This window comes from Carcharodon carcharias, chromosome 5 (genome assembly GCF_017639515.1).
Source record: "Carcharodon carcharias isolate sCarCar2 chromosome 5, sCarCar2.pri, whole genome shotgun sequence".
In the NCBI taxonomy this organism is placed as follows: Eukaryota; Metazoa; Chordata; class Chondrichthyes; order Lamniformes; family Lamnidae; genus Carcharodon; species Carcharodon carcharias.
This window is the reverse complement of record NC_054471.1, coordinates 109,166,158-109,192,276: the sequence shown is the minus strand read 5'-3', so window position 1 is coordinate 109,192,276 and position 26,119 is coordinate 109,166,158. Positions and strand designations below refer to the sequence as shown.

At 45.1% G+C, this 26,119-nt stretch overlaps 1 protein-coding gene across 4 annotated transcripts in view; it reads left to right on the top strand.

Moving 5' to 3' along the window:
- The window catches only part of disc1 (DISC1 scaffold protein), a 192,315-nt gene that overhangs the window by 13,321 nt on the left and 152,875 nt on the right, over nt 1-26,119 (top strand). For all 4 annotated transcript variants that reach the window (XR_005943131.1, XM_041188757.1, XM_041188756.1 and 1 more), the window contains exon 2: nt 20,229-21,286. Coding sequence is in view for 3 of the 4 variants with exons in the window: in XM_041188757.1 (XP_041044691.1) it covers nt 20,229-21,286 (1,058 nt within the window). In the remaining variant the exon portion in view is untranslated. The remainder of the gene's footprint in view (nt 1-20,228; nt 21,287-26,119) is intronic.

Sequence of the window (26,119 nt, the reverse complement as noted above, 5' to 3'; positions counted from 1 at the left end):
CATCAACAAGAAGCTTGATTTGAAATGCTAAATACGTAAACATGGCTAAAGTTTTAGAATGTGAGGTGTAAGGAAAATGTGCATTTTCAGATAAATTAGGGAAGTTTGAATTTCAAAGAGATGGTAGGATGTTACAACTAGCTAGAAGAAGCTAAGCCAAACAGTGTGTTTATTTTTTCTAAAGGTTACTGATTATGTGAACACTATGCAAAGATTTATATTATGAGAAAGGTAAAGTTCCAAAGACATATTGGAACAATGAAATTTTTATTAAAAAGGGCGAAACATATATAAAGGAGATGAGGCTATGTGTCAGAGGAGAAGGCACTCTGAGATCTAACAAGTGTAAAAAGCCTCCAGCCTCTGTGCATCAAGTTGCTGTTTACAGGAACCGAAGCTGAGAAAACTCACTTTGAATTCTCCTATCCAGAGTATTGTGTTACTTTGCCTGGGTCTGTTTAAATCTGTGGTCTGTAAGCTCTGCGCTCCCCAGTGCCGGATTTGGGGGGGTACCCCAAAGGTGCGCTGGGGAACCCCTCTGGCAAGTTCCCAGGCAAGGATTTGCATGGCAATTGCCCAGAAGTGCTAACTTCCTCTGGACAATTGCGCTGCACTAGGAACCTTCCAAAAATGCGATTTAAATTGCAAACTTCAATGGTTCTGCCAGGGTTATACCAATAGTTACCTAGAAGAATTAAAACCTCTTCTAACTTCTGGGTAACGATTATAAAGACCCAGACCGACCCCATAGGACTCACCCATCCTGCACCCCCCCCCCCCCCCCCCCCCCCCCCCCCCCCAAGCCTCTGACAACCCCACCTACAACACACTCCACCTCGGACCCTGACCTCTGGACCTGAGGTCTGGGCCCCCCACCCTGAGGTTCGGGACACCCGCCCCTCCCTGAATATGGGACATGACCTCCTCCTCACCCCCCCCCAACCCACCCCCAATCTCAGGACACCCCCAACACCCAAATCTTATCTACTTACCTTAGACACTTACCTTTCCCTGGCCTGTCAATTTCCCTGACCCTGTAAACTTACCTGCTTTATGGCAGCAAGTGCTGTAAAAAAGGGGGCGAGGCCTCCTTGAATATGCCGGATCTAGACTTCTCTGGGGCTTGCGAGGATCCTTTTGTTGCAAGTGGCTCCAGCGAACAGAAGTGGCCACACAATTTTCAACACCAGGTGAGTGTGCATTTATTTCTTCTAATTTCTGTGGGCCATCACTTTCCGATGCGAGTCGGAAGTTACGGCCCTATTTGTTTTTACTGTTGCCTTAACGGAGGTGTAACTGGGAGCCAGATTAATTGGGTGTTTTAGGAGTTAATATAGTAGTTATTTTAGTAGTATGTGCTTGAAATCTTTTCCTTTGTTAATAAACGTTTAACTTCATTTTCTAAAAAGCTTTGAAGTAATGGTAGTCTTATTACTTCTGAATTCAGGGCACACGTCTCGAAATACAATACAAATTGCAAAACAGTTGTGACCACGTGATCAGGTTTTCCTCATGGACTTGATCCCCTGGCACATAAATTGGGGGCTCCTTGTGGGATATATTTGAAATTCCTTGATTGGTTTAGAGTTGGTGAATATTAAGGTTACGAGTACAAGAAGCACTTTGAACTCAGGTGTTGGTGTAATAAATTTTTAAAGTGGTGCGACTACAAAATATGGCTGTAATCATGCCTAAACCTTTTTTGGAAGTAGATAATATAAATCTAATTAGGTTACAAAAAGTATGTAAGGGTAAATTAACAGAGTTGGTGGATAAGTTGCAGTTGAGGTTACCTGTAGTGGCAAAGAAAACAGACATAGTTGGAGTACTAGCACAGCATTTGAAGTTGGAAGTGATACCAGCCACTAGAGAGTCACAGCTGGAGGTAATGAGACTTCAGTTAGAAATGAAGAGGCTTGAATTTGAACAAGCCAAGGAACTGAAAAAAAACTTGAATTGGAGGCAAACAAAAAGGAAAAAGAACTGGAAATGAAAAATAACTGGAACTAGAGACAGCAGAAAAAAAGAAGGAAAGAGAAAGGGCGTTCCAGAGGGAACTGGCAAAAAAGGCAGGAGAAAAAAAAAGACGAGAAAGAATTTGAGATGGTGAAGTTAGAAAAGGAAGGAGAATGGAGGAAAGAGACAGAGTACCTGCTTAAAAAAAGCTGGATTTTAAAAAAGGGACATCAGATGCTGAGGAAAGTTCTGATGATGAGAAAACCTTCAACCTAAAACCTAGCGGGGCAATGTTTAAATTTGTGCAAGCTCTTCCGAAGCTTGAGGCAAGAGATGTGGAGGTGTTCTTTATTTCATTTGAGAAGATAGCTAAAAAGATGAAATGGCCACAGAAAAACTGGACATTGTTGCTACAATCTAGGTTGGTGAGTAGAACACATGAGGTTTATGCTTCACTGTCAGAATGATATGTCAGTGGACTATGATGTGGTAAAAAGACTATTTTGAGTGCATATGAATTGGATACAACAGAGGGCGGTAGTGAGAAGTGACTGAGAAGTATTCTGGGAGAAGTCAGCGCAGTTACCGCAACTCAGAAGGGGATCGAGGAGAAGGGCCCTTGCACTCAACAGGAGGAAGAGCATCCAACATAGGGCGGTAGTGAGAAGTGACTGAGAAGTATTCTGGGACATATCACCGCAATTCAGAAGGGGATCAAGGAGGACCCACTGTCAAAGAACGGAATAGCCCCAAATATTACATTGCTGTAGTGTTTCCATCCCTCCCTCCCTCCTCAAACCAATAAAAGAGAGAGAGAGGCAGTACCTTCAGGAGTGCACCAAACCTGCGAGGGACACTCTTCTGAAAGTGGATTTTTAAAAAAGCAGCTGATTAGCGAGTAAATCTGGGTGAGTTTTTTTTCAAATCTATTAAAGTAATTCATTGCTTAATACTGAGGTAAGAGCTAAAAAAAAAAGAGTAGTACTGTACAAGTATAATTAGTCAAGAAACGAGGTTCCTAGCTAACATAAATAAGGCCCCGAGCTAGTGTATTTTTTAAGGGCGTAACTAGCTTAATCGAGGGATGTCATGGCAGGAGAACTCAGACCTGTGATATGCTCCTCCTGCAGGATGTGGGAAATGAAGCACCCATGGTGACCATGTGTGCGGAAGGTGTGTCCAAATGCAGCTTCCAGCTAACCGGATTTCGGAGCTGGAGCTGTGGGTGGACTCATTGTGGAGCATCTGTGATGCTGAGCAAGTCGTGGATAGCATGTTTAGCGAGGTGCTCACATTGCAGGTGAAGATTACACAGGCAGAAAGGGAATGGCTGCCCATCAGGAATAGTAAAAGACTCAGGAAGGTCGTGCAGGAGTCCCCTGTGGTCATCCTCCTCTCTAACAGATTTGGATTCTGTTGGGAGGGATGGCCTCTCAGGAGAAAGCAGCAACAGCCAAGTTCATGACACCGTGGGTGGCTCTGCTGCTCAGAGGGGCGGGAGGAAAACAAGTGGCAGAGCTATAGTGATGGGGGAACAGACAGATGCTTCTGTGGCCGCAAACGTGAATCAAGGATGGTATGTTGCCTCCCTGGTGCCAAGGTCCAGGATGTCACGGAGCGGCTGCTGGAAATTCTGGGGAGGGAAGGTAAGCAACCAGTGGTCGTGGTACACATTGGTACCAACGACATAGGTAAACTAAGGGATGAGGACCTGCAAGCTCAGTACAGGAAGTTAGGAGATAAATTAAAATGCAGGACCTCAAATATAGTAATCTCAGGATTACTCTCAGTTCCACGTGCTAGCGAGAGCAGGAATAAGAGGATAGATCAAATGAACACGTGGCTGGAGAGATGGTGTAGCCGGGAGGGATTCAGATTCTTGAGGCACTGGGACTGGTTCTGGGGAAGATGGGACCTGTACAAACCAGACAGGCTGCACCCAGCCAGAGCTGGGACCAGTGTCCTTGCGGGGGCTTTTGCTAGTTTTGTTGGGGAGTATTTAAACTAGTGTGGCAGGTGGATAGGATCCCAGGAGTAGGATCAGATCGGTCAGATTCAGATCAGAAAAATGGAGGTAGAACATTAGCTAGGGACGTTGTGATAGACATGGAATTACAGGAGAAGCAAAGTTCACAAAGTGTCAGCAAGGGAAATTGACGGTTAAACTGTTTATACTTCAATGCAAGGAATATTACAAACAAGGTAGATGAGTTAAGGGTACAGGTAGACACGTGGCAGCAGGATGTCAATGCTATAGCAGAGACCTGGCCAAAGGAGGGACAAAACTGGTGACTTAATATCCCTGGTTATAGAGTCTTCAGACACAATAGAGTAGGAGATAAAAAAGAAGAGGGTCAGCACTAATGGTTAAAGAATCAATTCTAGTTGTGAGAAGGGATGATATACTAAATGGGTCAACAAACAAGGCTTTATGGATTGAGCTTAGAAATAAAAAAGGAGCAGTCACACTACTGGGAGCATACTACAGACCCCCAAATAGTGAAAGGGAGATAGAAAAACAAACATGTAGGCAAATTTCTCCTTGTAAGAGCAAGAGGGCAATAATAGGAGACTTCAACTATCCTAATATCGACTGGGATTCAAACAATATAAGGGGCACTGAGGGAGAAAAATTCATGCAGTGTGTCCAGGAAAGTTTTTTCAACCAATTAGTGACAAACCCAACGAGAGGAAATGCAATTCTAGACCTGGTCTTGGGGAAAAAAGAAGGGCAAGTGGGTGAAGTGACAGTTGGTGACCATATCGGGGACAGTGATCACAATTCAGTTGGATTTAGCATTACCATGGAAAAGGACAGAGATAAGGTAGAAGTAAAAGTCTTGAACTGGGGAAGGCAAATTTTGCAGAAATGAGAAGGGACTTGGCTGAGGTGGACTGAACAGCACTGCTAGAGGATAAAACAGTGGAAAACCAGTGGGAAGCACTAAAAAATGAAATCCTAATTGTACAAAGTAGACATGTTCCCTACAAAAATAAGAGTGGTACTGCCAAATCGAGACCCCCCTGGTTGTCTAGAGGAATACAGTGGAAGATCAAACAGAAAAAGAAAGCGTACAATAAGCACAAAGAACTAAGCCCTGCAGATAGCCTAGATGAATATAGGAAGTGCAGGGACGAAGTAATAAAGGAAAAAAGGAAACCAAAGAGAGGGCGTGAAAAAAGAATACCAAGTAAAGTTAAAGATAAACCAAAGATGTTTTACCAATACATTAATGCTAAAAGGTTAGTTAAGGAAAAAGTGGGACCTATCAGAGATGAAGATGGAAACTTGTGTGTAGATGCAGAGGCTGTGGGAAGGGTTTTGAATGAATATTTTGTCTCCACGTTTACAAAGGAAAGGGAGGATGTAGATATAGTAGTCCAGGAGGAATACTGTGAGATATTGGACAGGATAGTCATAAAGAGAGAGGAAGTACTCAAAGGGTTGAAATCCTTATGTTGATAAGTCACCAGGGCCAGATGGATTGTTTCCGAGGCTGCTAAAGGAAGTCGGGACGGAGATAGCAGATGGTCTGAGGATGATTTTCCAATCTTCACTAGATACGGGTAGGTACTGGAGAAATGCAAACATAGTTCCATTGTTTAAAAAGGGATCAAAGGAAATGCCAGACAATTATAGGCCAGTTAGTCTTACATCGGTGGTGAGCAAATTAATAGAATCAATTCTGAGAGATAGGATTAACTGTCGTGTGAAAAGGCATGGGCTAGTCAGGGATGGTCAGCATGGATTTGTTAAAGGAAGGCCTTGCCTCACAAATTAGATTGAATTCTTTGAGGAAGTGACAAGATGGGTTGATGAAGTTAGTGCAGTGGATGTTGTGTACATGGATTTTAGCAAGGCATTTGAGAAGGTCCCACATGGCAGATTGGTCAGGAAAGTAAAAGCCCATGGGATTCAGGGTAATGTGGCAAACTGGATAAAAGGTTGGCTTTGCAACAGGAAACAAAGGGTAATGGTCGATGGATGCCCTTGCAAATGGAAAGTTGTCTCAAGTGGTGCTCCACAGGGCTCGGTGTTGGGACCCTTACTGTTTGTGTTATATATCAAAGATTTGGACGTGAACATGGGTGGCACGATTGGGAAATTTGCAGATGACACAAAGGTTAGTCAAGTAATGGATAGTGTAGAGGATAGCCATAATCTCCAAAACCATATGGATGAGTTGGTGAAGTGGGCGGTAAAGTGGCAGGTGGATTTTAACATAGGGAAGTGTGAGGTCATACATTTAGGGAGGTCAGTTACAGGGATTATACAATAAATTGGAATATTCTAAGAGGGGAAGATGAAGTGAGAGATCTTGGCGTACAAGTACACAGGTCCATGAAGGCAGCAGTTCAAGTAGACAAGATTGTAAAGAAGGCATATGGAATGCTGTCCTTCATTGGCAGAGGTATAGAATATAAAAGTAAGGATATAATGTTGGAATTGTATAAAACAAACACTTGTGAGTCCATAACTGGAATATTGTGTGCAGTTCTGGTCACCACATTACAGGAAAGACGAAAAAGCTCTGGAGAGAGTGCAGAAGGGGTTTATTAGAATGTTGCCAGGGTTAGAAAAAAGTAGCTACGAGGAGAGATTGGATAGGTTGGGGTTATTTTCCTTAGAACAAAGAAGGCTGAGATGTGACTTGATTGAGGTGTACAACATTATGAGGGGAATGGATAGAGTGGACAGGATAAAATTGTTTCCCTTGGTGGGGAATTCTAGAACCAGGGGACATAGAATCTAGATAAGTGGTAGAAGGTGTAGGGGGGACATGAGGAAGAACTTTTTTATGCAGAGAGTAGTGGGTGTCTGGAATTCGCTGCCCAAGTTGGTGGTGGAGGCAGAAGCTCTAAACTCTTTTATAAAAGTACCTGGATCTGCACCTTAAGTGCTATAAGCTGCAGGGCTATGGGCCGGGTGCAGGAAGGTGGGATTGGAAAGGGCACCTGGGTGTCCTCGGGCTGGCATGGACGAGATGGACCAAATAGCCTCCTGTGCTGTAACTTTTCTATGGTTCTATGGCTCCTGAGGCATACAGGCAGAAATTTAGGAATACGAGAAAACAGCCTGGTTTAAGGGGGGCTGGGACAAGTAGAGCTGGATAAAGGACCATTGATAGCTGGAGATAGACAAAAGGACAAAGAGGTGTTGAAGGTGGTGATATTATCTAAGGAATGTGCTACTAGCTGACATTGGTAGAAAGCAGGACTAGCAAGGTACAGATAGCCCTAGTGGGGGTGGGGTGGGGGGAAGGGATCGAAATAGGCTAAAAGGTAGAGATAAAACAATGGATGGAAGTACATTTAAAAATAATGGAAATAGGTGGGAAAAGAAAAATCTATATAAATTATTGGAAAAAAAGTGGGGGGGAGAATCAGAAAGGGGGTGGGGATGGAGGAGAGAGTTCATGATCTAAAATTGTTGAACTCAACATTCAGTCCGGAAGGCTGTAAAGTGCCTAGTCGGAAGATGAGGTGCTGTTCCTCCAGTTTGCATTGAGCTTCACTAGAACATTGCAGCAGGCCAAGGACGGACATGTGGGCATGAGAGCAGGGTGGAGTGTTGAAATGGCAAGCGACAGGGAGGTCTGGGTAAAGCTTGCGGACAGACCGAAACTGTTCCGCAAAGCGGTCACCCAGTCTGCGTTTGGTGTCTCCAATGTAGGGGAAACCGCATTGGAAGCAGCGAATGCAGTAGACTAAATTGAGGGAAGTGCAAGTGAAATGCTGCTTCACTTCAAAGGAGTGTTTGGGCCCTTGGATGGTGAGGAGAAGGGCAGTAAAGGAGCAGGTTGCATGGGAAGGTGCCGTGGGAGGGGGTTGAGGTGTAGGGGGTGATGAGGAGTGGACCAGGGCGTCCTGGAGGGAATGATCTGTTTTTTTTTATAAGATTCACAAGAAAGAATGCAGGTGAGGTATTTAGCTCAAGGAAGTTCATAGAGTTACAGAAAAAGGATTCACAAATAAGACAGTACATCAAACAGCTTACTCGGTAACAGAGGCAGAATGTATTCCAGATGTTATTACCTTAAGGTCAATGTGTTAATGAGAAAGTGGTGGCCGTATTATGTTTCAGCAGATGAAAGCTGGAGGGAAGTACATCCGTTTGTTATACCATTTGGATATAGAAGTTAGATCTTGAGAGTAGTTTCTGAATTTTGATTTACCAATTTCTGATGAGTCAATTTCAGTGGTCCCCTCACCTCATGACCATAAACTAGTTCAAAAGGACTAAAAGCATTTGGTGCATTAGGAGCACCACTCATAGCAAATAACAAGAATTGAATTCCCCCATCTCAATCCTGTGGATAATCCTGACTGTACGCCCTTATCATAGGGCGGGATTTTCCACACCCGCCCACCTCCGGGATCTTCCAGTCCTTCCCGGGATGGGGTCGGAAAATTCCGGCCATGGTTTTTAAAGTTTGATGCCAACTTTCCAAAGCCCCTTGTGACTCAGGATGGTAAGCTGTTGACTTCAACTGTTTTATTCCCAAACTCTTCATTACTCCCTTAAACCGCTGTGACATGAAATTTGAACCCTGATCTGCTTGTATTTCTTTAGATAAACCATATCCTGTTTAAAAAAATAATAATTTAGTCAACTCTTCCACAATTTTCTTTGTTGTAATATTTCTCAAAGGTATTGTTTCAGGAAACCTGGTAGACACATCCATTATTGTCAATAAGTACTGATTTCCCCTTTGAGTCTTAGGGAAGGGTCCCTCACAACCAATTATGACCCTATTAAAAGGTTCTTCAAATGCTGAAATGGGAATTAAAGGCTGAATCACTGCTTGTGATTTCCTTATCACCTGACATGTGTGTTATGTTTTACAGAATTTGACTACAACACTATGCAATCCAGGCCAATAAAAATGTTTTTGTATTTTCGCCCGTGCTTTTGTAATTCGTAAATGTCCCCTCATTGGAATTTCATGAGCTATCCTCAGAATCTCATTTCTATATCCAAATGGTATTCTAATCTGATGCACCTCCCTCCAGCTTTCATTTGCTGAAGCATGATAAGGCCTCCATTTTCACATTAGAACATTACCATTAACATTCTGGGATACATTTTGTCTCTGTTTCTGAGTAAGCTGTCTGATATAACTGTTTTATTTGTGAATCTTTTTTCTGTAAATCTAACAACTGCCTTGAGTTAACACCTTAGTGGCATTGTCTTCCAGTATTTCTTCCTGAACAACCTTATCAAACACAGTGCCCAGCTAATTGACTTCCACACCATTTCACTGCCATTGAACTTCCAGTTCTTCTTGTTTCAACCTATGAGTCTGTGATCTTGTTATCACACAATTTGGAAACAATCTAGAATGCTCTCTCTGCGACACTTCTTCTGTTGAAAACACTTCTACAGGCTTCTGAACTACCATATGCATCAAATGCATCTGTGATCTAGCTATATCATTTCCCAAAATAAATTAAGCCTCTGCAATGGTCAATTTTTCCACTACTCCAACAATCGCCGCACCTGTTTTCCACTTACTCTTCAAATTTACCTTCCACAATGAAATAGGTTTGGCATCTCCTGTTGTCACCTGTCCCTGCAATACTTCCTCTGAATAACAAATATCACTATCCCTCAACATTAAGGATTGACTAGCCTCTATGTGTCTTAAAATTTTAACATACTTACCTACTCCACCCTGTACACATGCAAAAACTTTCGCTTCACACACGAATCTTAAAACATTTCTGCAACCTGCTCCTCAGAATTCTCTTGGATAAATTGTGAACACGTTCCCACTTCTTTACCTATCACCGATTCGTCCTGTTTTAACTGTAAATAAACCACCGGTTTTTCCTGTACCTGAACCTCAGAACCACGGTACTTTTACTTCCAGTACTTTTCTACACCCCAAAATTCCAACAGATTTTCCCTGCAGTTTCCAACACACTGACTTCGCGTATCCAACTTTATTACAATGAAGACACCTCGATTTTTGAGTGTCACTTCTACCTTCCGCAACTTCCTTTTTATTTTGAGAAAAAACTCCCTGGGAATTTCCATCCACTCCTCTTCCCTGACTACCCACCTTACTTTCACCTTCCCGCTTTCTATCCTTCTCTGATTTAAAAGGGTGATGAGAAAAAGGTTTAGATCTGTGAAATAACTCATAATCATAAGCTATCTCTGTTGCTTGTCTTCCCGTTTGAACCATATGTTCCTCCACATGAGTTCTCACTACTGAAGGAAGAGAATCTTTAAATTCTTCCAAAAGTATTATCTCCCTAAGAGCTGCATATGTCATCTCCATCTTTAATGCCCATATCCACTGGTCAAAATTACTTTGTTTTACTCCCTCAAACTCAACATAAGTTTGCCTAGGCTGTTTTCTGATATTCCTAAATTTCTGCCTGTATGCCTCAGGAACTAACTCATAAGCACTCTTTTTTACCACATAATTTACTGACGTTTCTTCTGACAGTGAGGCATAAACCTCATGTGCTCCAGCCACCAACCCAGGTTGTAACAATAATGTGGCCATTTCATCTGTTTAGCTATTCTCTCAAATGAAATAAAGAATGCTTCAACATCCCTTTCCTCCAACTTTGGAAGAGTACAAATCTAAACATCTCCCCACTGGGTTTTAAGTTAAAGATATTTTCATCATCAAAACTTTCTTCAGAATTTGAGATCTCTTTTTAACTTCCAGCCTTTTAAACTGGTATTCCCTTTCTCATTCATGCTCTCTTTTCCTTGCCTCTCTTTCCTTATCCTTCTCTCTTGTCTGGAATTCCAGTTTTCTTTCTTTCTCCTGCCTTTCCGCTTGCTCTCTTTGAAATGTCCTTTTCCCTTTCTTGTCCTTTCTCTTTTCCTGCTCTTCCTTTTTCTGCTGCCTCTTCCAATTTTTTCATTTCCTCTGTTTTTTCAAGTTCAAGCTTATTTATTTCTCACTGAAGTCACACTATCTCCAGCTGTGACTCACTAGTGTCAGGTAGCACTTCCAACTTTAAATGCTGTGCTATACCTTCAATTATGTCTGCTTTCTTTGCTGCTGCAGGTGATCCCAATTGTAACTTATCCGCCAATTCCATTAACTTAACTTTAATTACCTTTTGTAAACCAGGCAAAGCTATAACTTGTCTTGACTTGACAAGTCTTACTAACTGCCAGAGCCATATTGCAGTGTCACCACTTCAATAAAAAAAACTCTCACCAATTCCTGAATTCAAAGTGCTTCTCATATTCATAACCTTAAGATTCACCAACTCCAAAACAATCAAGGAACCTCAAATATATCCTGCAAAGAGCCCCCAATTTCTGTTACGGCAGGCAGATGGTAAATGCCAAGCTGCCCAAATCCCAGAAAGAAACTTGAAGCAGCTGCCACAACTATTTGCAATTTATACTTATTTCCAGGTGCTGGCTTTGAATTCAGTAAAAAGAAGGCCACTAAGTCTTATAAGTTTCTTACAAAACTAAATTAAACCTTTATTAATAGAAGAAATTATTTTAAGCACATACACAGATCTACAAATTACTGCTGATAACTTCTAAATCCCCTAATTACTCTAAACCCCAGTTACACCTCCATTATGGCAACAGTGACACAGATTTTAAAAGACCCAGGCAGAGTAACACACAATACCCTGAACAGTCAAATTCAAACTGAGTTTTTCTCAGCTTCAATTCCTTGTAGACAGCAGCTTGAGGCTTTTCACACTTGTGTTCGATCTTAGAATTCCTGCCCTTACACACAGCCTTCTTTTCTTTATACATATTTTCCCTTCTGAATGCAAATTCCCATTGTTTCACTGTCTTTGGACTTTACCTCTCTAATAATAAAATCTATCATAGTACTAATTTTACCAGTAATCATTGGGAAAAATAAACACACTGGCCAGAATTTTCCGGCTGACATGTGGGTGGTGGAGCCCACACGTCAGCACTTAAAATGTCGTGTGAGCGTGCCGACATCAGCGTGCGGCATCGCAATATTTCGGTCGGCAGGCACGCTCAGCAGCCGGGTGCCTGCCGTTAATTGAAGGCCTCATTAAGGCCCTTAACTTGCCTATTGTCCTGGATTTTGAAAGGCCCGTGCGAACTTCGGGTTGGAGCATGGGCCCAATGGGCAGGCGGGTAGGAGATTTTTTAAGAAACCTCATGCAATGTCGGGATATGTGGACTCAGAGGGGTTGTTCATGCTTTACACAAAGTTTTAATTGCTGAAAGTGTTTAAAAGTTGCCTGTGAGATTGTTAGCAGTTCTCATCAATTTCCAAGAGCCTCTTGTGTACTTTGAAACCAGTCTGCAGACAGTAATTTTTCTCGGGCCTGCAGCTTTCCAGAGGCCTCCATTTAGCCTGGGGGTATGGGTTCTGACCTCTCCACTGGAGGCAGCTCCCCTGAGGAGGAAGGGAGGGATAGAATAAGGAGGCGGCCAGAACTGGACAATCAGCCTCCAGGGGAGCCAGCTTTGGGAGGCCAGGCACAGGCACAAGGGGCGCAGGGTCAAGAGGTTGTGCAAGGGGCTGCAGAAGACCCAACTATCCTGCTGCCAGGGTGTACAGGCGGCGAAGCAGCTACCTCAGTATGACTGAGGTGCAGTGCCGAAGGAGGCTCCGACTCTCAAGGGAGACAGTCATCTATACCTGTCAGATGATTGGCCCTGAGATCTCCCCTAACTGTGTGGGTGGACACCCCATGCCAGCGGCTCTGAAGCTCACATTTGCCCTCCACTTCTATGCCTTTGGCTCCATCCAGGGCTTGTTGGGTGATCTTTGCGGTGTTTCCCAATCAGCTGTCCACACTTGTGTCAAGCAGGTTACAGACGCTCTGTTCAGACGGGTATCCACCTTCATCCACTTCCGCTGTGACCAGGCAAGGCAGGCACAGTGAACCAGAGGCTTCGCAGCCATTGCTGGCTTCCCCTGCATCCAGGGTGCTATAGATTGCACACGTGGCCACCAATGTGCCAGCAGGTGAGCCCGCTGTCTTTGTCAACAGGAAGGGCTTCCACTCCATGAACGTGCAGATAGTGTGTGATCACAGGATGCAGATTTTACAAGTCTGTGCAAGGTTCCTAGGCAGCACCCGTGACGCCTACATCCTCGGACACTCCCAGGTGCCGGGGCTTTTCAGTACTCCAGCTTGGCTGGATGGTTGGCTGGTGAGTGACAAGGCCTATCCCCTGCGAAGGTGGCTCATGACGCCATCCAAGAACAGAAGCTGAGCAGTGGTACAATAGGAGCCAGGGCACCACTAGGACTGTGGTGGAGAGAGCAATCGATCTTCTCAAGATGCGCTTCCGTTGCGTGGACTGCTCAGGGGGTGCACTCCAGTACCCCCCAGATCGTGTCTCTCTCATAGTGGTAGTCTGCTGCGCCCTGCACAGTCTTGCGCTGGAAAGGGAGGATGCAGTTGATGATGAAGACCTTGATGCCCTGGATGTGGCTGCACATGATGAATCCAGCAGTGCCTCAGAGGATGAGGAAACTCAGGGTGATGATGAGGGGCAGAACAATGACCCGCAATTACACCAAGGAGGCAGGGACACCTGGGACAATTTAATTCAAAGAACCTTCAGCTATCTCCACACAGACGGATCAGCAGGAACAGCATTGCCTGGCACTTCCACACATGGCACTTAGGTGCCACATCTTCCACCTGTTCAGCTGCAACTAACGGCTTAGTACAGAAACAACAATGTCCACTCAAACACTCATGATAAATATGTAAAAAATAAAATTCACCACAAACAAAAGACCCTCAGCCATGGTAACAAAGGTGGACTTTATTCTGTCCAAAAGAAAAGCAAACAACACTCCATTGCAATAAGAAAAATTTGGGTCCCTATTCTAAGGGCAACACAAAATCACCAGTGACATACCCGTGGAGTGCCTAAGGTGCCTTATGCTTACATTCTCAGGTGCTACGTCTAGGTGCCGCCCCATCACTCAGAGTGGCTTGAGAGACACCTGACTCTGCTGTCCTATTGGCCTTGATGACCTTGGCGGGCGTTCTCTGGCCTGTGGAGCCTGTGATGGCTCCGCCTGGGAGGGAGTGGCCAGTTCCTGAACTGGCACCTCCCCAGTTGTCACAGCCTCAACGGAAGAAATGTTGACTGGCAGAGGGGTGGAGGAGCTGCTGCCCTCATCTGGAGCGCCCTGAGAGGAGCTTGCAGCGATGACAGGCAGCTGCTGTGCTGACGTGAGGTTCCTTTCGATTTCCCTGCTCACCGCAGATGCATGGGTACTGAGTGCCGAGGCTTGGTGCCCACAACATCTCCCATATTGGGAATGACCACCCGTGGCCAGTACCACTGTGAGGGCTTGCAGGTCAGAGCATATCCCAATCATAAAGTGTTCCATTCAATTGAAGCCCCTCTCTGAGAGTTGCCAATCTCTCATTGGAGGAAGCCTAAAGCTCTTCCCTGAGGGTCAAACCTTCACTCTGCCTGGACTCCTCCGTCGCAGAGACCAACTGAAGCATTCCCTCAAGCAACCATGCCAGATGCAAACTCACTTCCTGCCACCTGTCCTGCAGCTGCTGCATTGGGGCCAATTGCAGAGGCACGTCGTCAGTGCCGGACTCAGCATGTGCCTCGTCCCTTGCATCCCTCCGGCTGCTGGCGCCATCAGCACTCTCTGCCCCTACCATCTCCTCCAGCAATTGTGATGTGCCCTCTCCACTGTGACCCGGGACACTAGCCGACGGTAAAGTCTCCACCGAGGTCTGCACTGGTGCCTGGCTGAAATGATGTGCCGCAAGTATCACATGTTGGCCTTCAGATGTGGAGGGGGGACTGCAGTGCCGAGGTGCGGCTTGCTTTAGTGGTGATGCTAAAATTAACAACAAGGACACTGTATCAGTTAGCGTACATTCAGTTCAACCTTTCATCCCTTTCCCCCCCAGCCATATAAGTCGCTCACCCTTCAAGACCCTAAGGAGACGATCATTGGTGAGGTGGGAAAGAGTCAAGAGGAGCCCCAACCATTAAACACACATGCAGACAGGCTGGTCAGGTGGCCTCAGGAATGCCACATGGCATGTTATGTACCATAGGAGTGGGGAGAGTGCAGTGGTACCTGACCTGGATGCATTCTGGCCTGGATAGTTGCGGAGCTGAGGAAACATCACAAATAGTTGTGACATTTGCCGTGGATCACAGGAGATTAAAAGGTCACATTATTGGCCTTCATTCCGTTAGGAGGGGCGTAGACCGGGTGGGCAGAAGGCAACATTTCCCCTTGGCGCAGGGATGAGTAATGTGGTGGTATTTATTTAAGTTGAGTGCCATGAGGTTCACAGCTGAGGTGCTGAGGACCTTTTGGACAAAGTAATGTGGGGTGCACTGGCTGAAAGGGGTGCTGGAGGTCCCAAACCCCCTAAGATGCAGTAACTCTTTGGCTGTGCAGCAGTGATCCAATTGCATGTTAGCCCATGGTGATAGTGGTCACAAATGGGATAAGGTGACTTTGGAAGGTGGTGGAGATACGAATCCTCAAGGGGACGAGGGTCCCTTCTTTATGACCCACACGTCAGAATGTCTCAGTCTTTGAATGAGCATTGTTTCAGCATTAACGATTGCAGCAACCATCAATGGTTTGATGGTGGGCAGACAGAGTGGATGGGACTATGGCCCTCAAATACCTGGCCGCTGGACTCCAGCCTCACCGCCCTGGCCTCCTGCCTCCTGCCCAGCTTCACGGCCTGTTCTTCAACAGTTGTGAGGCGCTGGAGGAGAGCGCGCCCACCTCCAGTCCTCCGGTGCTCCCAGGCATTGTGGTGACTTTTTGCCTGCAAAACAGAGAAGAGGATTTATTGGGGCTGTTCGCTCATATACTCTGCATGCCACACTCCAACCACAGTGGCCCATCTGAGGCCTCCAGCAGCTCCTGTCCACACTACTGGTGATTAGTCCTCAGAAGATAGTATGGCTGGTCCCAACCTCCTCCCCCAGCGGCCACCTTGGACACATTCGGTATCTATCACTTTGAATAGCACACGGGTCTTAGTGCCCATGGCAAGGAGGCGCAACTAGGTGCAATGCTGATGCCACTTGGCCAGAAGACCTTGAGGCACCCCTTGCACCGCCTCATTACCATCAATATGACATGTATTGGAGTTCTGATTATGTCTAGCGGCCTCCCCTACAGGTTTCCCTCAGACTACTCAAATGCCACAAACACCAACATATGCTGCAGGGAGAACCCTTCTTTACCTCAACCACTAAGGCTGATGTAAGCATGGTCAGTAACCATTTGCCCACCCAGCGTCTGCCAAATGCCCTATGCAGTAATGACAGCAAGACGTGGGGGGGCTCAAAGGCTAAGGCTGCCTTCTGGGTCAAATGGCCAAGACCGACGTGGTACTCACCAGTCCAGAGTGCAGCAAATCATTGAATCTTTTTCTGCACTGGGTGCCAGTGCACCGCACATCATCATGGGCATTGACAGCATCACCCACTCCTCCCACGCCTGGCTGGTGACATGGGGGGCCTCCCTCCTCCCATCCTCCGGATACAGCATGGATAGACACCTCTTGGACAGCAAGGTATACATCTGAAAATCGGGGGGGGCACAGTGGCCCCTTGCTGGCCTCTCCCACAGCCTGCCCCCCCCTCCTCCTGCTCCTGTCCGATCAGTCCTGCCTCACTCTCTCCATGAGTGGCCATAGTGCACTGTCCCAAGCAGGCTTCCTGGCCGCTTTTTATACAGGCTGCCGGTTCCCCATTGGAACCAGCAGTCTGAGGCCAGCCCCCCGCCCCGGCGACTATTTTCCCGTTCTCCACGGGAGTCGCTTACCCACTGGGCGGGCCTTAATTGGCCCGCTCACGGAAAATGGCGGTGCAGCCCGTTTCTCCAGCGGCAATCGACCGCCTCCGCCCGACCGACAAATGGAAAATTCTGCCCACTGTTTTTTAACTTCTCCTGGCTAGGTATAACATTCCACTTCCTCTTTTGAATTCAAATTGGTCTGGTTTATTTAAAAATGCAAATGTTCCCTTTACACCTTACATTCTAAAACATCTCCCATGTTTACCTACTTAACATTTCAAACCTAATTTATCTTCTGATACAGGCAGCTGGTCTGAAGGCTTTGGTGTGATTCAGTTAAGTCGCGCGCGCACACATTTATATAGACACATACCCCAATATTACTCTACAATAAATTCCAATAACATTATGAAAATTGTTTTATCTTCCTGACAGAGAGTAGGATGGGATAGTTATGTTTGCTACTTGTAAGGAGGTAGCATGAATATATTGATAGGCCCTTCAGAGGATGCTAAGAGAGGCACTGAAGGAAGCTGCAGGCTTACCTAAGAGGGAGTCAAGTCTTGGCTAGCGGCAGAAGAGTAGCAAGGTTAAATAGCGCTGAAGGGCTGGGTAGGGATATGTGAGAGCAGAGTGTCTTAGAGAAGAGAAATGAAAGGAGGCATAATAGGAAAGAGAAACCCAGGGGGGATGAAGGAAAAAAAAATGGGCTGGCTGCGGTGGTGGTGAAGGGAAATAGAAGTGATGGGCTCAGATCTGGAGCAGCAGCCAGAACCCATATGCAACTGGACACGAAACTGAAGTTACATAGGTTATGTAGCTAGTCCAAAAGATAGTTCTGATGAAAAATTATTGACTTGAAATGCTCACTTTGTTCCTCTTTCCACAGATGCTGCCTGACCTGCTGAATATTGCAAGGGCAGAATTTTCCGACAGCGGGATTTTACTTTCACGCTGTCGTTAAATGGAATTTATAACAGCCCGCCACATTTTACGGCCCCGTCCCCGCCAAAATGGGGCCGTAAAATTCTGCCCCAAGTATTTGCTGTTTTTTATTTCAAATTTCCAGAATCTGCAATATTTAGCTTTTATAAGAATAGAATAGATATGTCATGGTTATAAATAGAAAGTAGAGTGAAAACTATAGGAGGAAAAATCCAAAGTTAAAGTCAGAGGCATCATGGTGGAATAAAGTTCATGGAGGTAGGGTGGAATCAGTTTTGAGTATCAAAGAACTGATGTCCAGGTCAGAGATAGGTATGGAGGACAAATAAATCCAGAAGTTAGTTGAAGGGTAGATTATCAGATGACACATTTCTGTAGGTATTTCCCTAGAGCAGTTTGTGGGTCAGATAAATGATGATGCAATTGGAGGTCACTAAAATTCAGAAGCGGCGAGTAAATAGGCTTTGGCCCAAGAGTAAATTTCTACACACTGTAGCAATGTAAAGCTGATAAGTCAGCAGGATAATCATATGCTCAGCAGGCACAATATCACTGTGGGATGAGCTGTAGGCTAGGAAAGATTAGCTTCAAATTTAAACATCTGAATACAACATCAGTCACATCAGTTAAGTCGTCCAGTGGAGCAGTGTAGCCTTGAGATCTAGGGAAATCCTGAAATGTGAAAGTCAAATTTGAGAAAAGATCCAATGATCACTGATGAAAACAAAGATCAGGCATAGTGAGGGGTGGGCAGTGGGCTCAGTAAATTTAAATTTGCAACTTGAACTTGTGGTTATGCCTAAACACACTCACTATTAGTGCTAGGGAAGCTTAAAAAGCAGAAGAGAGGTGATTGGGGAAGTAAGGGCAAAGGATGGTAATGGATAGCCAAATTGCATAGTAGAGGAGCTCCTGACGGTACTGCCAGCCCAGGAGCCATCTTGAAATGGCAAATTATGAGGAGCCATTCTTCCACTTATGAACTGTGGCACTCTGTGTTGCAGAGTAAAGCCCTTCATACCTATGGGACAAAGTGTGAAAGTGGGAGAATGGCACGTGAAGGTCACTTTTTGAGACAAGAATTATAAAATCTAAGAAAAGTAAAATTAAACATGAAGGACAGAAGTAATCCAAATGTGATCAATGTAACTTGATAAGGTGCCACGTCAAAGGTTATTGTGGAAAATAAAAGCTTATGGTGTAGGGGGTAATATATTAGCATGGATAGAAGATTGGCTGGCTGCAGAAAACAGAATATGCATAAATGGGTCTTTTTCTGTTTGGCAGAACGTGACAAGTGGAATCCTACAGAGGTCTGTGCAGGGGCCTCAACTTTTTACATTGTATATCAATGACTTAGATGCAGGAAAGAAGGTATGGTAGCTAAATTTGCAGATGACACCAAGATAGGTAGCAAAATATGTTGTGAAGGGGACATAGGATGGATATGAATAGGTTGAGTGGGCAAAAATCTAGCAGATGGAGTATAATGTGGGAAAATGTGAAGTTGTTCACTTTGGCAGGAAGAATAAAAATACAGAATATTACTTAAATGAAGAACAGCTGCAGAATTCCGAGGTACAGAGGGATCCATGTGTTCTATTGCATGAGTCACGATAAGTTAGTATGCAGGTACAGCAAGAATTGAGAAGGCTAATGGAATGCTATAATTTATTACGAGAGGAATTGAACTTAAAAGTAAGGATGTTATGCTTCAGTTGTATAGGGCATTGGTGAGACCGCATCTCAAACATTGTGTGCAGTTTTGGTCTCCTTATTTAAGGAAGGATGTAAACACGTTGGAGGTGGTTCAGAGGAGGATTACTTGATTCAGAGGAGGATTATTAGATTGATACCTGGAATGAGCGGATTGTTTTATGAGGAAAGGTTGGATGGTCTAGGCTTGTTTCCACTGGAGTTTAGAAGAGTGAGGGGTGACTTGATTGAAGTATATAAGATCCTGAATAGTATTGACAAGTAGATGTGGAAAGGATGTTTCCTCTTCTGAGTGAATCCAGAACTGGGGGCACTGTTTTAAAATTCGGGGTTGCCCTTTTAGGACCGAGATGAGGAGAAATTTTTTCTGAGGGCTATGCGACTTTGGAACTCTCTGCTTTAGAAGGTGGTGGAGTTGGGGTTATTGAATATTTGTAAGGTGGAGGTAGATAGATTGTTGTTAGGCAAGGGAAATAAAGGTTATCGAGGGTAGGTGGGAATATGGAATTCAAAACACAAACAGATCAGCCATGATCTTATTGAATGGTGGAGCAGGCTGAAGGGGTCGAATGACCTACTTCTGCTATTTTGTATGTTCATAACTTGTATCAGTAATGTTTGTGATTTACACAATCTGTGACACATGGGTTATTTTCTGTAATTTACGTATACTTGTGTGCAAATATTGTTAGAGCACTTGCCTACCAATCAAAATAAACCACAATCCGTAGAGATTGTGTTCTTTATCTTGTTGTTTGTGGTCAATATTAATTGAAGAACCAAATTTGAGAGCAATTATTCAACTAGGGATCTGAATTACTTTTTTTTAAAAATTGTATTCATTTCTATTTTTTTCAGATCATTGTATTTCAATATTGACTGGAGTCAGTTCTTGCAAAAAGAAACTTTCAAAGAGACCAGGGTACATGAGGAAAGATGTTGAACAAACGTTACATCACCCTCCTCTTGTCGGTGTCCACTTTGTATCACAACATGTCGAAAATGAAAGAAAGACTTGTACCGACTTGTCTTTTAATAATAATAAACTGGAGGGATACTGTTTAAATAATCGTAAGCATCTAAGGGAAGACAAATTTGCAGAACAGCAAATTACAGTTTCAAATCACTTAACTGCTGGAAGTCCTGTAGTTGCAGCTTTTCAGCCAGCTATGACCATGTCAGAAAGCATTCGGTGTTCTGATTCTAACTGTCAGGGGACTGACGGTTGTGATGGCTCCTGTCACACTGGAATTAATACTTGCTCCAAGCATTTGCCAATAGGCTGTCTACAGAAGCAGGATGCTTGCCTCACACAGTGTGAAAAGGACAAGGATAATGATGTAAGCAAGCCACAAGCTGTTACCAGTCCAAATAAACGAGTGGATTGTGAAAATTTGCAAAAACTGCAGCCTTGGGACAAAGATGAAGAAATAAATTCAGCTAATGCCTTCATTTCCAGCTTCAGTTTCATACAAATGTCATTAAATTGTCACAGTATTAATTCTGACAGTAAAGAACTACAGCAGAATGGATTTGTTTCAACTTTACAGCTTCCCCAAACTGAACTACATTTGAAACAGTATCATGTTAATACTTTAGCAACAAATCAGTTCTGTCCCAAACCTTTAAGGGACAATGTTGAGATTCCTTGTTTGCACGTGTGTCAAAGTGTTGACATTAAATGTGGCACAAACACAGAATCGAAGGACAGGCCTCAGGTTTATGACTCACTCTCACTAGATGCAGAGTTTCCATTTCTGTGTTCAACTGATTCTTCTGATTACTCTTCTGGTTCATCTGTAACTTCAGGGTATGAGAGTAGCATCACGGCTTTTGACCAGAAATGTAATTCCTTATTGAGGAGGTATGAATTGATTCTTCAAGATTGCCTGCTTGAAAACAGAATGACATTAAAGGCTAGTATTATCACAGTATTCTAAATAGTTAATGTTCATCTTGCATGCTTCATTATGTCTTAAATGCAGTGGTAAGCTCTGAAACAAAATTTATGTAGACTGAATTATGAATTCAACAATGTCCTTCCCTTAAAGCAAGAACATCTTTTACAACTCTCATGCCATTTTAAATGGTAACTTACTAGAATTTTCTAAAACTTCTGAAACTGTTTGCAAAGTTTCAGCTGAAATAAAATTTTCCATATTTTTAAAGAAAAGATTAAAATATGGCCAGGCATTATTAATGTTAATAAGTAGATGTAAAAATATTGTTTCAACTTGTGAAATCAATATTCAAAAATTGAGTGACTGCCATTTACCTGCAACCTCAGAGTTGAAGCAATCCAGTGACTATCTGAAAAAAATGTTACTCTAGGGCTGTAGGTTCTTAATGATCTTTGTTATGAGATAGCTGATTGTTTTGTTGCTTGTTAAATGAATTTTGTCTTACATTTTGAGATCCTTATTTTGGTACACAGTTTGTCATGTCCTACAAAATGAAAGTGAGTATCACTTATTATTACTTAGTCTGAAACACTAAAGGAGGCTGTCAGATGTTATCATTACTTCCCACTTGAGTCACCTGTGATTAATAGTTTTTAGGGAATCTGTTCTGTAACAACCCTGTATAAAACTTGTGAAATATTTCCTGTGGTTTTTCTTTTATTAGTTCATGGGATGTGGTCTGGAGTCACATGTAGGTCAGACCAGGTAAGGACGGCAGATTTCTTTCCCTAAAGGACATTAGTGAACCATATGGTTCGTGGTCATCGTTAGACATTTAATTACAGGTTTTTATTGAATTCAAATTTCACTGTCTGCCGTGGTGGAATTCGAACCCCAGTCTCTGCCATCGCTAGGAAACATGCTGTCCCCAAATTTAGCAATGCCTCCTTCGAGCACCTACTGGACACAGTGGAGGCCTGCCATGATGTCTTCTATCCCTGCTCTGGAGGAAGATCAAACAAGGTCACCGATCCAGCATGGGAGGCAGTGGTAGTCAGTGCCAATGCACTCCAAAAGAGGACAGCCACCTAGTGCTGAACGAGGATGAATGATCTTCTTTGTTCCACCAAAGTAAGTCACTCTTCTCATCACCCTCAACTCTCACACTCACAAACCCATCACACATCCACAAGGATCTCACTCACTGCCAGCTCAAGGGTCATCACCACTCTCTCTCTCACACATACCTTCATCTGCCCTGCAGATCGTGTCTTCACCCCATCCATGGCACCACTCAGCACCCACACATGCCAGGCATCCTTCTCATCTGGCCTCGCAGATGTCCTGCTTACACTCTTCATCTGACTTCATACAGGACAAGCTGGCACACAACGAAAGGAAGAGGTCCCAGGCTGCTGGGGAAATGCCTGACATCAAGGCCTTGAAAGACTTTGAAAATAGAGCAGCTCAGCTGGCTGTCAAGGATGTGGACCATTCATGTGCTGGCGGTGAGGTCAGCCATGCTTGACCAAGTGTGGACCCAGCATTGTAACATCCATCAGACGACCATGCTGTGAATGATGTTTCCTGTTTCACAGGCCCCTGCCATACACTAACTATTTCTCCTTTCTTTCGCAGGCAATATGGTAAGCAGGCGAGAGGGCCTATGAGCCAGATTTTCGACTCTAGCTCTGAGGACACCACGGAAGAGGAATCTGCAGGCATCAAGATTGAAGTCCCATCACAGTGCTCATCCACACCCTCCACCAGCGCAGAGACACACCTTGGTTGGACCTAGTTCTAGAGTAGCCTCAGGGCCACAATCTGGTGGGGGCATCCCACTGTCTGACCTGTAGCAGATGGAGGCAGGGACATCCCAGGGTCTTGGAGGAGTACTGGAGATCAGGAATTTGCCGAGTCCGACTCAGATGAAGAGCCTCTGAACACGGTCTTATCTCAGTTGCTGGGGCTGCAACGACAAGCCCAGGAACATTGAGAAGGGATGTCTGCTGTATTCCTCAGATTGCAAGGCATGATGAAGGATTCCATCCGCCTTCAGGCTGAGGTGATAGCACCAGCATGTCAACACACCGAGGTCAACACTGGTAGGGTTGTGGCCACTGGACATTAGTTCTGCACTACTGCAGGAGCTGCACTCCATCGCTGAGGCACTTGCTGACATCCATCAGCGTCAATGCGAGAGGTGGTGTCGGGCATCTTGAGTTCGTTCCAGTTGCCCCTTCCTCTCAAGGAGTCAGCCAGGAGCCCTCAGGCACCCATAAGGAGGAGGATCAGCAGGTGCACAGTCCAGGGCCATCCACCCAGGCGACTGCAGTGTGTCTGGACCATCTGAATCCCCTTTTCCTCATGGCTCCAGCTTCACAGGCAGAGGAGGGCAGCACTGCCACACAGCAGGACCCCAAAAGCACGTGGGCGCTCTCCAGGTCTTGACCCTCCAGAGGACGCCCACCAAGGTCATCACAGACAACAGGGTGTAGCAGTCAGCAGGCCGCCTCCACCACTGTGGATGTTGGGAATGGACCAAGCGGCAGGGTTAGAAAGGTCAAGAAGATGTAACTCTTTTGAGTCAACACTCCCACGAATGTCTCCTTGACTATGGCTCCTTATGATGATGAGCAGTGTTTGTGTCAATCAGATGTGAAATCTTGATTCCTGCATAAAATGAAGGCAAGTGTCACAGCCCAGGGCCTCTTCCCAGAGCAGTGTGTAAACTTCTGAGCATAGTGATTGTCCAGTTTCAAAATCACTCTCTAGATCAGTGATCCCTGCACCTCGATGTGGCTTGTATTTGCTGCAAGAATCATGTACCCAAGCGTCACAGAGCTCTGTGATGTTTTCTGTGTGCTCTCAGCACCTTAGAAGCAGGACTGCCCCTCCATCTCATCAGCATTGCTGACAGGTGAAGGTGTAATGCTGAAGGGAACAGGTGATGAAGCTTGCCAAAGGATCAAGTGCCGTTAAAGTCCATCTGCCCGCTTTATCTCAGCAGCGTCTCCATGACATGACCCTCTTCATGCCCTCAGCCAGACAGGTGTCAGATGTTCCCAGATGCAATGTGAAGATCTCAGGACTGTTCACACTGCATCCCCCTGGAATCTTGTGGCAAAGAGGGCCTCGCGACCACGCCTGCCTCGTCTGGCCAATGCAATGGCCTCATTGCATGAATCCTCGCCTTTCAGGGTCTCCTTACCCTCACCCCCTTTGACTTCTTCCTCATTGGAGGAGATGTGCAACTCTTCCATCTCATCGTCCAGGTCCCCCCCCCCCACCCCCCTTTGTGTCGCCAGATTGTGTAGCAGGTAGCAAGTCATGAAAATGCGTGACATACTCTGGGGAGCATCCTGGAGTGCTCCACCAGATCTTTCAAGGCACCGGAACCTCATTTTCAGGATCTGGGTTGTGGCATGAGCCTCGTTACACCTTCTCTCAGCAGGAGTCTGAGGCTGCCTCATTGGCGTCATCAGTCATGTTCTTTGCAAGTAGCCCTCATCCCCAAGGAGCCAGCCCTGCAGCTTGTGTTGTCCCTGGAAGATTTTTTTATTCATTCATGGGATGTAGGCATCACTAGCTAGACCAGCATTTATTGCCCATACCTAATTGCCCTTGTAAAGGTGGTGGTGAGCTGCCTTCTTGAAACGCTGCAGTCCATGTGCTGAAGGTACACCCACACTGCTGTTAGGAAGTGAGTTCCATGATTTTGACCCAGCCACACTAAAGGAGCATCGATATATTTCCAAGTCAGGGTGGTGAGTGGCTTGGAGGGGAACTTCCAGGTGGTGGTGCTCCCATATGTCTGCTACCCTTGTCAACCCAGATGGTAGCAGCCATATATCCTGCAAAGAGCCCCCAATTTCTGTTATGGCAGGCAGATGGTAAATGCCAAGCTGCCCAAATCCTGGAGAGAAACTTGATGCAGCTGTCACAACTATTTGCAATTTGTACTTATTTTGAGATGATGATAGTGGAGGATTCAGCAATGATAATGCCATTGAATGTCAAGGAGCGACAGTTAGATTCTCTCTTGTTGGAGATGGTCATTGCCGGGCACTTGTGTGGCACGAATGTTACTTGTCACTTGTCGGCTCAAGCCTGGATTTTGTCCAGGTCTTGCTGCATTTGGACATGGACTGCTTCAGTTTCTGAGGAGTTGCAAATGGTGCTGAACATTGTGCAATCATCAGCGAACATCCCACTTCTGAGCTTATGATGGAAGGAAGGGCATTGATGAAGCAGCTGAAGATGGTTGAGCCTAGGGCACCACCCTGAGGAACACCTGCAGTGATGTCTCAGAACTGAGATGACTGACCTTCAATAGCCACAAACATCTTCCTTTGTGCTAGGTATGACTCCAACCAACAGAGTTTTCCCCGATTCCCATTGACTTCTGTTTTGCCAGGGCTCCGTGATGCCACAAATGCTGCCTTGATGTCAAGGACAGTCACTCTCATGTCACCTCGGGAGTTCTGCTCTTTAGTCCATGTTTGAACCAAGGCTGTAATGAGGTCAGGAGCTGAGTGACCCTGCAGAGCCCAAACTGAACGTCAGTGAGCCTGGAAGGAGCCACTGCAGTAGAAATTGAATGCGGCAGTCACTTTCACTGCCACTGGCAGTGTATGCCCTCGAAGTCCCCGTGGTGCCAAATCCTGCAGAATGTGGCATTTGTGAATGACCAACTTCCTTGAATGTGAGCAGTCGTCGGAGACACTGGTTCTCACTCATCTGCAGCTGTCTATAGACCCTGAGTCTATAGACTGGAGTTGATCCTCTGTGAGCAGAGGAGGCCCGACACCCCCCCCGGTCTTGAGGGTTCTGCTGCTCCATTTGGTG